This window comes from Toxotes jaculatrix, chromosome 19 (genome assembly GCF_017976425.1).
Source record: "Toxotes jaculatrix isolate fToxJac2 chromosome 19, fToxJac2.pri, whole genome shotgun sequence".
Lineage (NCBI taxonomy): Eukaryota > Metazoa > Chordata > Actinopteri > Toxotidae > Toxotes > Toxotes jaculatrix.
This window is the reverse complement of record NC_054412.1, coordinates 12,137,330-12,148,801: the sequence shown is the minus strand read 5'-3', so window position 1 is coordinate 12,148,801 and position 11,472 is coordinate 12,137,330. Positions and strand designations below refer to the sequence as shown.

General features: G+C 41.2%; 1 protein-coding gene across 1 annotated transcript; it reads right to left on the bottom strand.

Annotated features, from left to right (window-relative positions):
* Positions 1-349: 349 nt before the first annotated feature.
* Positions 350-5,715, bottom strand: batf (basic leucine zipper transcription factor, ATF-like). Its single transcript, XM_041063697.1, has 3 exons — positions 5,347-5,715; positions 4,170-4,274; positions 350-1,183 (listed from the first exon to the last, which is right to left on the bottom strand). Exons 1-3 carry the CDS (start codon positions 5,407-5,409, stop codon positions 980-982), a joined length of 372 nt encoding a protein of 123 aa, XP_040919631.1. The 5' UTR covers positions 5,410-5,715; the 3' UTR covers positions 350-979.
* Between the last annotated feature and the right edge of the window lie 5,757 nt (positions 5,716-11,472).

Sequence of the window (11,472 nt, the reverse complement as noted above, 5' to 3'; positions counted from 1 at the left end):
AAAAAAAAAAAAAAAAATCATAACCCACACAGGACAGATCAAGAAAGATTATTTTTGTGCTTTATAACATAAGCTACTGTAACTTTGTCCTTCATACAAGTAAACAGTGCCACCTAGGGACTCTCATAAGAGAAATATAACGCCCAGATGGTTTGTCCTCTGCTATCAGCATCAGTGCAGACTTCACAAACCCTGTTGTCCTGACAAAGAAAAACACAGCATAAAGACGTGTCTTACAATTCTCTGAAGGTCAGAAAAGATCACCCAAAAGGCATTACATTTAATAAATATCTCCGCTGGGTCTTCTCACTCGAAAGCAGTACACAAGTCAGGACCCTTCGAAAACCCGTTTCTTCACAACCAGTCATTTCTTTTTTCTTTCTTTCTTGCTTTTTCTTCTTTCTTTTTTTTTGTAAATTCATTTTTCTTTTTTTGGTACATCTAAACCTATGTAGGATCTTGATGTTACATTCTGTTTGTCCACAATCAAATCTGTCAAAAAAAAAAAAGTCCTGAGCATTATCGATCTACACTTACACACTGAAACGCATGAACAATCTCCAAACATGACAGGATGACGAAGGTCCTCTCTATGACACTGAAAAGAAGCAATTTACAAAAAAATATATCGACTGAGTCACCTGAACATACAGTAAGTTGGTTATTTCACCCAATGTAAACATAGACTGGTTGATAATTCTAGCCATAGAGCCATTTAAGTTCACATACAGATCACTGATATCATCAGATAAAAGCAAATAGATGAGTAGAAGCAAAATAAATAGTTTTGAATACTGCATGTTACAGTTTGGGTTCCATACTGTCATTGTGTGGCAGACATATCAGCCTGTCATGTAACTCCTCGATCAGTTTTGAACAGTGGTCAACATTTATAGATACATCTCCAGTCAGTCTCTCTCCATTGAGGTCAGTCATCTGTTTCGCAGCACATCGTCGGCCGTATCCTTAGTCAGTCAGGTCAGTGCTGGTAGTGTGGTACAGTGATGTGCTGGTGGTAGCTGCTGTGATGAGGAGGGTAGAGGAGGTCGGGGGTCTGAGGAGCCAGGCCGGTGCACAGTGGTTCGTGGCTGCTCAGCACGGACGACAGGTACTTGGCCTCCTCTGTCAGCTGTTTCACCTCCTTCCTCAAGGCAGCGTTCTCCTTCTCCAGGTTCTCACTCTCCTGGAAACACACAGGGACAGAACGGGTTTGAGCAGAAATGTCTTTTACTAGTGAAAAGAGTGGTCAGATTAGATGATGTAAAAGTGATGCTCTTCAGCTGTCCAATTGTAAAACAAAATACAGTCGACAAAATACAGATCTATTTTTGAATGCGTTTGCTCTATGGAGGGAAATGTGTGTTTGTCTATCAGTCAGTTGGTCCAGATGGAAATATCTCAGTGACTATTGTATGGATTTACATTTTCCCCCGACATCCATGGTCTCCAGAGGATGAAGCCTACAGCTTTTGGAAATCCCCTGACTTTTAATCTAGCACCATTTATGACCAATTTATTACAACTATTAGATGGATTCCCATGAAATTTGTCACATTTATTCATGTCCTCTTTCGCAAGACTGGTGATCCCCCGACTTTTCATCTCGCGCCATCATCATAAGGTCAAATTTTAAATATGTCCAATACTTAGGGTTTAGGCAGGACCAGACACCAGCCAGATTAATAACATTCCCATCAGCCTCAGGTGAACTGCGTTTAGAGGTAAAGAGCAAATGTTAACATGCTAAAATGTCAGCTGAGGCAGTTAACATGGCAAACGCCATGCCTGCTAACAATGTGTATGTTAGCATTATCATTGTGAGCATGTGAGCCTGCTGATGTTGGCATTTAGCACCCATGTGGTTAAGCGTTACTGAGGTACCAGCCTGGCTCTAGACTCTCAGTCCTGTTTCCAAGTGCATGGCAATCAGTTTCCACTCAGAACAGTGGGCGTGAACATCAGCATGTAGATAGGTAAAGTGTGGGGGCAAACGTCTACTTTCTGCTTTCAAGTGCATAATAAGTCAAAAACAATAAAAAGCAGAGAGCGGATGGAGTTCATGGTGATGGACTGCCTATATAAAGCAGGTACCTGCAAGTCATTTTTTAGACTGTGGAAAAACTATGTGTAAAAATGTGTATTGCAAAATTCAAGTGTGGTACTCTCTGGAAAATAGTTGGCATTAATGTAGACTAAAATGCTAAACATGCGAAAATCAAAAATAGTAATATACTACTTTTATTTTTGTTCTGAGTTACCTCATAATCAGCAAGGAGATTATTTTCATTGTCACGTGTAACTTTCAAGTCTATTGATCTTCTTTATTTCCATACTGAAATGAGTGAAGACCAAAGGTTGCTTGGCAGTTAGTAAAAACACATGAAAAAATTGAATTTGTAGTTAAAGTATAAAAGTGTGTTGTTAAAGTGCAAAAAAAAAAAAGTCTTGCAAAAACACTAGTTTTGTTCTTCAACATTAAACACAAATATGGATTCAAACATAAGCATTTACAACATGACCTACCTGCACTTCACAAAGCAGCAACCTAAAAAGCTGCCATTCTCTATTCTGGATGATGTAAGTACATTTTCCAAAACAAGCTTCATTACTGATCATCAACTTTGAGATAACAAAAGTAGAGCAAACAGCACGTCAGAGTTGATAATTTTTTTTTCTCTTTTGTGTGGGAATAGCAGAGGAGAAATCTTCCATTTGGGTAATGAAAAGGTCATCACACCGTGGCCAAAAGATTATAATACCGAGCTGTGGGTCCTTACTGTCATAGAGCCTTTGGGCAAACCCCTGTTCTTGCGTCACTTAGCCAAATACAGCCCACTACTATCAGCGCTTTACAAGAAGTGACTGCCTTTTTCTCCCCTCCTGCCCACGTCATACAATTTCAAGCTCATTTATACAGAAGAAAAAAATACTACAGAAGAAACAGGAAACAGGGCACGGTGTCAGAAAGAGGGAAAATTCGCCTTCCTGTTTATCTAGCGAGACGACAAAGCAAAGCCACAGAATATGTTGTGGTCTTCTCTGTGACTCTGACAGTTTTTAAAGAGATTGATAGCACACAGCATACTTCACAGGAAGGATTCTCATATTAAGATTATCCATTCACTGGATGTACTGCCTACAGTGCGGCTTTTCTGAAGGTCAAAAAACGTTTCAGTTCATCTGATAAAGTTCATAGAAACAGCTGCTCTGAAAGCATCATGGTGACAGAGTGCAGCACAGCACAAAGCACATTTTCTTGTACAAGGAAGTCACACAGGGAGTGGATGCGTGGTCAGTGTGTTGAAATGTAGGTTCATGTACAAGGTGACAATATGTACATGTACTCTATGAAGTTAAGTATTTTTAAGATAATCACTGAGTTCGTAGACCTGCTGCACAGACAGGTTGGGTGAATGAAGCTGAAAATGTGCAGCCCCTCACTGAGAACTACCTGCCACCTTGTCCTCTTATTTGGAGGCAGGACAGAAGAAATGCTTGCACACTCTCTGAAGTGTTAGCTCATGAAGAAAAAGACTTGTCTCATGCTGAGTCAAACAAGTAAAAGCCGAAGTGACAGAGTCATCCCTTACACTGGCTCCCAGCTATCACATGAACTGAGACGCATAAAAGAATCATGGGAGTGATGAACAAAGTGGCTAGCCCGAACACACTCCTGTCATCGGAATTAGCACTGCAGTCCCTGGTGCTGGATTCAGCTGCAAAAGGGAGTGATTGCCCACACGTGCTAATTTATTCCTTAAGCTTCTGCAAACACACAGAGCTGCGTCCAAGTGTGCAGCCCAACAGAAGCCATGACACATCGCCACATGGTCAGGTAGCATTTTGTAAATATAGTACAAATCCATTCCCGGAGGCTTAAAGGCGCTGCACGGGAACTTAGAAAACCATTACACACATTTACTGTTCGTTTATGTCCACATATTATGGAGTTAGATTGGAAACAGATCGGTTGGCATGGGCCTTCAGGCTGCACAGTTAGTAATACGTGTACATTTCACTCTATTACTTCAAATTTAGTAAGAATACCCTAACTAATGCTACGTCTGCTAAACACCAATCTGTGTGCAAATGTCTCAAGAAGCAGAGGTCTGTGTGAAATTGTTTAGGTGTGTGAGCATGGTGTATGTTACAGAGAGAGGTCTCCTCACCAAGTGTAGGCTGTCAGCTTTCTGAGTTTGCCTCATCCTGCTCTTCTGAGCAGCAATCCTGTTCTTCTCCCTCCGCATCACCTTCTTCGCATCATCTGAGGAGCTCTGACAAAACACAAATGCTGACGGTTAATGTGTGCGTGCGGCTACACAAACATCAAATGGTAAACTGATATTTTTGGCATGGGGAGTTTCCTGAACCTGAAAAAGTGAATTTGCTGTAAGCTCGTTGATTAAGACTAAAGTGCTGCCCCTTGCTTGTGGGATTATGTGCGAATGGAGGCGTCATCCAGTTTAATGACAGTTTGACAGACAAGGGGCTTAACATTACACCTAATGTGAAGGGCTGGGTAGGGGAGTGGCTGAGTCATCGGTTAGGTATAACGCACACCCTGTTTCAGGTCCTGAACACTCGATTTTCTTGGTATCGTAATAACTAATCCATTTCAAAAATGCTGAGTCAGTTGTACATCAAAGAGATAACAAATTAATTATCTAACGTCTTCTGAACTGTCCGTTAACGCTTTGCTGAAAAATTCATAAACAACTGATGCTGATGGAAATGTGCTCCATCCACACTCAGTGAGCTTCCCAGCTTAAAACATGTGTTTACACATATAAAAAAAACGTTTGAATGTTTTACGTCCAGAATGCTCTTGAGCAGGAAAATGAGTCACAATGTGCTAGATACCGGTACATGTGAAACTAGATAGCACTGAGGATGATGGGCAGTGTCTCACATGCACAGAGCCCTGTAGCACATACTGTAGTTACCACCCTGTCTGTCCCTGCAGCTCTTAAATCATTCACAGTTTGAGATCGTGCAAAAACAAAAGATTGCTACTACACGGGCAAGTGATGAATTTTGCAATTCACAAAAGCCTACACTTGAAGCGAGTCATGCCTCCAGCCCATGTGTGCATGTGAAACACCCTGAGAAGCTGTGAAAAGAGCCAGCTCAGACAGAACTAGTGCCTCTTTGATAGGCTGAGTTTCTGCCCACCAAATACACATGAGAAACTGCATCCAATCAAAGATTCAAGAGGAGGATGAAGTGTTTAACTCACAGGATCTGTGTTTAAAAATGTTGCTTTAATTTTAACATATAAACATCTTCAGTGAAAACAGGAGGCAACCAAGTACAATATGAAGAAATGAAATGGAAGTGCGTACTTACCGGCCTGCTTCCAGGTGACGGGGACTTGTAACTTGTGTCATTGCTGTCAGAGCCCTGAGCCATAGCCAACCGCGACGACTGAAACCGTGTGTCTTTGTCCACTTCTGCTTTGTGTTTTTGAGTAGACGTGTGTGTGTATGTGAGTGTGGTGTGTGTATGTGTGTGTGTGAGAGGGAGAGAGAGGGAGAGAGAGAGTCTGTGTAGCAGAACGAGTTGCTGAGAAGAACTTAGCTTAGGACTTAATGAGTAATTGGTCTCCTTCTTCCCTCTTTTCTTTCCCTTTCTGTCACTCCTCCTTCTCTTTCACTCTCGCTCATGCTCTCTTCCTTTATCTCTCTCTCTCTCTCGCTCTCTCTCTCTCTCTCTCTCTCTCTCTCTCTCTCTCTCTGACACATATACACTGCGAGACTAGCTGTCTACCTAATTAGCTGTATCTGATGTGGCTTCTGGTAAGAATCTGGGTACGTTGCATTAGACTGGAAGTCACATGTCTGATGGAAAGTTAAAGCACATAAGGTAATCTTGTACACTCCAGAAAAATAACATTGAGGGTTTAAGTAACAAGCATGAATGAATATGTGGGTGGATCTTACCAGTCTCAGATATAGTTTCAAATACATGTGAAAAACTAATATTTATGTAGAAATGGATGTTTGATATCAATGCATTAACAATTAAAGTCTAAATAACTTTCTCCTAAAAGAAATGATATGAACTTTGCTGCAAACCTTTTTGGATGTGTGTGTCTGCGGATGTGGGTGTATGTCTGGGTCCATGTGTGTTTGACGGGCATCACGGATATCCCCGCTTCCTCTTTTTTTAGCCGCCACATACAATATCACGTTTCGACTAAATCCTCAAGAGACAGCGCATCCTTAAACTCCCCATGGATGACTGGGTTGTGAATATTTAAACATGCTTCATGGTAATTTCCAGAACTGTACCACGCTGTCTCGCTTGCGACACCCCAGCTGCAATAAGGTGAAGCAATGTGAAGGGCCTGGGCATTGAGCAATGCTCAAGGGGCTACCCAAAACCCCACCTAGAAATCCCTCATTGTCTTTCACTCTAAATGACTCTGGGGAATCTTTTTGAAAATGCACAGTCTGGGGAGGTTAAATATTCACTGAATGTACACAATGGTGGGGGGAAAAACATACTGGAAATTAACTAAATTTTTGTGTTCTCAAAATATGACTTTAGCGCCTAACAGAGAAATCATCTGTGTTTGTTTGATACATTCTGGCGCTTTAATGTCGGCCAAAAGCCACGCTAAAAATCAAGAGGTGACGACTCTAAAATCTGCTGTGCCCTTTACTCGTGTATAATGTTCTTGTTTGCCCCCAATCACGAGGTAGCATTTGGTGGTGCGAGAACTAGATTTTCTTGTGAGAAAAAAAAAGGAAAAAAAAAAAGAATCAGGACCAAAACAGCTTTGCTTGGCAGAACAGTCCTCCCACACAAAAACATGTTCTACCATCACAGGAATTTTGAAGAGCTTGGGCAAGGCCAGACATTTCTAATACTTGGCATTTAACGCTGTCCAAAAGAGTTGAGTCTGTAAAAAGAAAAGAGAGAACGGAGAGGAAAGCTGATTAGTCAAATTCTGCTTTAACCAGGACACAGACACAATACAGTACAAATATAGAGTGGAGGGAAAAAAAATACAAAACAAGGGCTTTGACTTAATGTGGCTCAATCTGAGTTTATCCCTAAACCTTAAATGACCTTAACGTGCTAGAAGTGTTGGGGTGCCCAGAAACTCCACTAAACCATAAAGTCTTTATAAAATGTTGAGACCATTTCAAAAGACTTTTGTAATTCTGCTTCATCTATTTGTTGGTTTAATGATCTCAGTGAAATGTTGGTGCATTTGTGATCTATTCCAACTGGGTCTCATAAAAACAGATAAAGTTGTTTTTTGTTTTTCTCTGTAGCATTTCAATTCTGGTGCTCAGATGATCTCTCAGAAGATTTGATAGCGGCTTATCAAAGGCAATACAGTTCAAGAATCCATCCTGAGGAAAATTTAGCAGAGGTGACAGTTGATAAGCGCAGTTCAAATTCATTTTTACCAGCAGTCACGCTTCATCTTCAGGCCTCACTTACTTGGAAAAACCCTTAAAAGGCCATTTATTTAGAAGAAGAGATGCCCTCTCTTATGGTCTCTCTTCCTTGGAAATGACTGTGGGAGGTTTCTAATAAACACCAAATTATTGAGGGAAAGTGAAGAATCATATAGGTGCTGCTGACATGAAAAATGAAAAACAACAAACAGCACTGACACATGCATTGTGTCAGTGCAACTGTGCTGTACACAAATAAATACTCACCTCAAAACAAAGGCCATTCATGACTCATTTTAGCAAATGTGTAGAGTCCAGTCCTTGAAAAGTTGACTTTTGTTTTCTCCTTTCTTTTTTTTTTTTTTTTTTTTGCTCAAGCCTTACAAACAAGTTATTTTAATCCATCAGATGCAGTTAGACTGATTCTTTACTTTATATATTTATTCATGACCAATATTTGACATTTGAGCATTAACTGTAGCTGAAATAGTGGTTGTTATTTTGCCACTGGAATAATTTGTGGTTGACCACAAATGTCAACTGTTTGTCAGGAAAAAAGATTGTGGTCTCCTGTGAATCTGTCCTGTGAAACAACATGGTGGTAAATGTCCACCCTTAGAAAGTTTAATATTAGGTGTAAAAAAATATACAATAGGTTCTTCTTTGTTTGAAAATGATTTAAAACTGAAATTATTATTCTTAAATGCTGTATTCTTTGCATGTTGCAACACCTCAGATGTGAGGCAACAGCTCCTCATCAAAGGAGAAAATCCATGAATTTGGTCGACGGACAATTCTATTTTTTTAGTCTGTAATTCTGTCACATCCAGATCACCATGGAAAAGATAAATCCTAAAATCATAGGTCAAGACTTTAACTCTCTGATATCATCGGCTGCTGGGAAGTGACACTTGAGAATTCATTAAGTCTGACTACGAACGATCACATCTCACACAAATGGGAAGAAGTGACAGTGACGGAGAGCTGAAATGTTCAAACAAACACATTTGTACTGCTCACTGTCACAGTTTATTATCTGAATAAACCTTTTAAAACATAATGTATAAGAGTCTACTGCCAACATGGAAACATGCACAAGACAGCTCTCTGATTCTTGTGTAACACTGAGTATCAGTTATGGAGGAATCGTGTTGGGAATGCTGACAATAGGCTGTTACAGTGCCACATTTAAGTCAAACAAAACATCAACATTAAAACACAAATAAGAGCCTGAAGTTTGTTCTACTTTCATGTACAGCACAACAGTAGTAAGAGTAGTTTGTTCACAGTTTTGATTTAGACCCACCTGCAGGACATGATGAGAAGTGTTGCGGTGTGGTTGGTGCAGTAGCTGCTGTCCTCCAGGTGGAGGCGGTGTAGGAGAAGCAGAGCAGCAGGTTTGTGCAGGTTTTGATGTGAACAAGAAGATAAAGAAGCAGCGATGAATGTGTGTGTGCGATGTAAAGATATGCTGTGTGAGTGTGTGTGTTGTATGGATGAGTGTAAAAAGACTGGGTCCCGCTGTATTACTCAGGCTGCACTACAGCGTCTATTCACGGGCGCGATCCCACTACTGAGCGGCACGGGGGCTTTGACCTGCTCCGTTTCCGACCTGGGCCGGTGCACCCCTCCTTAGACGACCTGGTGGTCCCGGGCTCCCCCAGGAGCACCATATCGATACCGAGCTTAGTGCGGACACCCGATCGGCATAGTCCGCTGCAGCTCAGAGCTCCTGAGCTCAAACGATCCGCCAGCCTCAGCCTCCCGGTAGCTTGGATTACAGGCGCACGCCACCGCGCCCGGCGAGAGACAGAGACTCTCACAGGCCTTTTGAGTCTGACTAACGTGACGTAATCACGCAGCAAACTGCAGTGGCGTCTGGTGGCGGGAAAAAAAACAGCAGCTACAGCGAGGAAGGCTGCTCAGTAAAGCGACATTCACTGTTATCTGGTCATAAATATGCAGATTTATTTAGTTTGTCCTGATCACACAGTGATGAATAACGCTACCGGAAGTCTTTTGTCCCGACAGTAGTCAGACTGTATAACGTCACATAGGACTGCTCACTGCTGCTTTTTTTCCCCATGCTCCCTTACGACCACTTGCATTGAACAGTACAGATTCTCTTGTGCAATAGTAACAGTTTTCTCGTGTGCAATAAATATCAACAGTATTTTGATGCAATAATAACAACAGTATTCTTAACAGTACAGTTTTTTTCTTGTGCAATAGTAATAGAAACAGTGTAATACTCCTATTGGAGTTGTTAGTTTTTCCTTTTCATGATATTCATGATGTAGGACATAATTACGCCGCTGTGCATTTCATTTCATTTCATTTCATGGTTATTCTGTATATTCTATATTTAATTTTCTAAGCTAATTTGTTACTTACTTTATATTTTTCTTGTTTCTTGTGAAATGTTGTGTTATTTATGTTTATGCTGCTGTAACAACTAAATTTCCCTCTGGGGATCAGTCTTATGTCTTATGAAACTATGATGAAGAGTCAGAACCACGGTGCCAAAACAATTAACCTCATAAAAACCACAGTGAGAAATATTTCGCCTTGATGAAAAGACTGGTCAATGAAGAATTTATTATGTTGATGTGTGTGTTGACTCGTTTTGTCTGTGTCAGATTTCTAAACATCGGGCAGAGCTGTTACATGAACTCCAGTCTGCAGGGTCTCCTGAGCTTGGAAGACTTTGTGAGGAACATCAGCTGCCAGGAGCCAATCTGGAGTTCAGTCCCACAAGCCCGACTTTTGAGGTACAGCAGCCAAAACACACACACACACACAGACACACACACACACACACACACACACACACACATACACATACACATACTCATATCATCCTCAAGTTTCTCGGTCCTGGGTCAGTCAAGGAGTCTGTCCCCTCTTCTAGTAGAACTACACAGAAAACATCACACACATCTTTATACTGTAAAGTGAGAGCTGGTCAAAAACTCTCATAAGTGACCTCTGCTGCAGTTTCAATCTTATAATAATAGTTAATTTTCAATAATAGTTATAATTTACAACAATATCAAGTGAAACACATGTTGACAATTCGATTCGTAAAGTCAGAAAGCAAACTTTACAATGTTCTTTTTCTGCTTTTGAACTTTCTTGAACCTTGTTCATTCAAAAAGACACTTATATTAAATTTTGTATATTATTTATATAAAATGGTGTGGTTTTTTTGTAACAATTTTAACTGTGCAGATTGTTTAAAGTCATTACTATCTTGAATCAAGGTTGCCTGTTGTATTATCAGTATAACTCGATGAATGAGCATAAATTTAACACAAGCTCCTTTGCTTCCACCAGGGCCCCCACAATGTGATGTTGTGCCCCAGGAGGCCTGGTCTTGATGGTTCCTCATGGTTCCTTCAATGTGCAGTTTTGGGGCCCAGTCCAAACAACAAGATGAATTCACCAACCTGTCCCTGTACACTTTGTGAAAGTTTGCAAACAACACAATTGTGGTATTCCAAGGAAACAATAGCGGATTTCAGGAGAAACAGATCTGACCCTCAGCCCATATACATCAACGGGGACTGTGTGGATAGGGTCTCTGACTTCAAATTTCTGGGCCTGTACCTGGATGATAACCTAACCTGGACAACCAACACCATTATGCTGATCAAGAAGGCACAGCAGTGACTCTTCCTGAGGGTCCTGAAAAACAATGCCCTAGACAAGGAGCTGCTCCATTGAAAGTGTACTGACGTACTGCATCCCAGTGTGGTTTGCCAGCTGCGCTGCTCGGGAAAAGACAGCGCTCCAGAGCCTTTTGTCTCTGCACTGTCCTGCAGGAGACAAAGTTAGAATATACCTGCACTTGCAGAGGGAAAACATCAAGCTACAAGTCAGCCTTCGCGACCCTGCCAAGGTGGGCTCCACTATCCCCGAGGGATCCTCGAAATTCATATTAATCTAACAGTGGTCAGCGAAACAACTGGAGCGCCTGTGTGCAGCCAGCGCCAGGAGTCAGCCTACATCCTGTTCTACAAGAGACATGTAAGAAGACAACACACAGGCAATACACAAC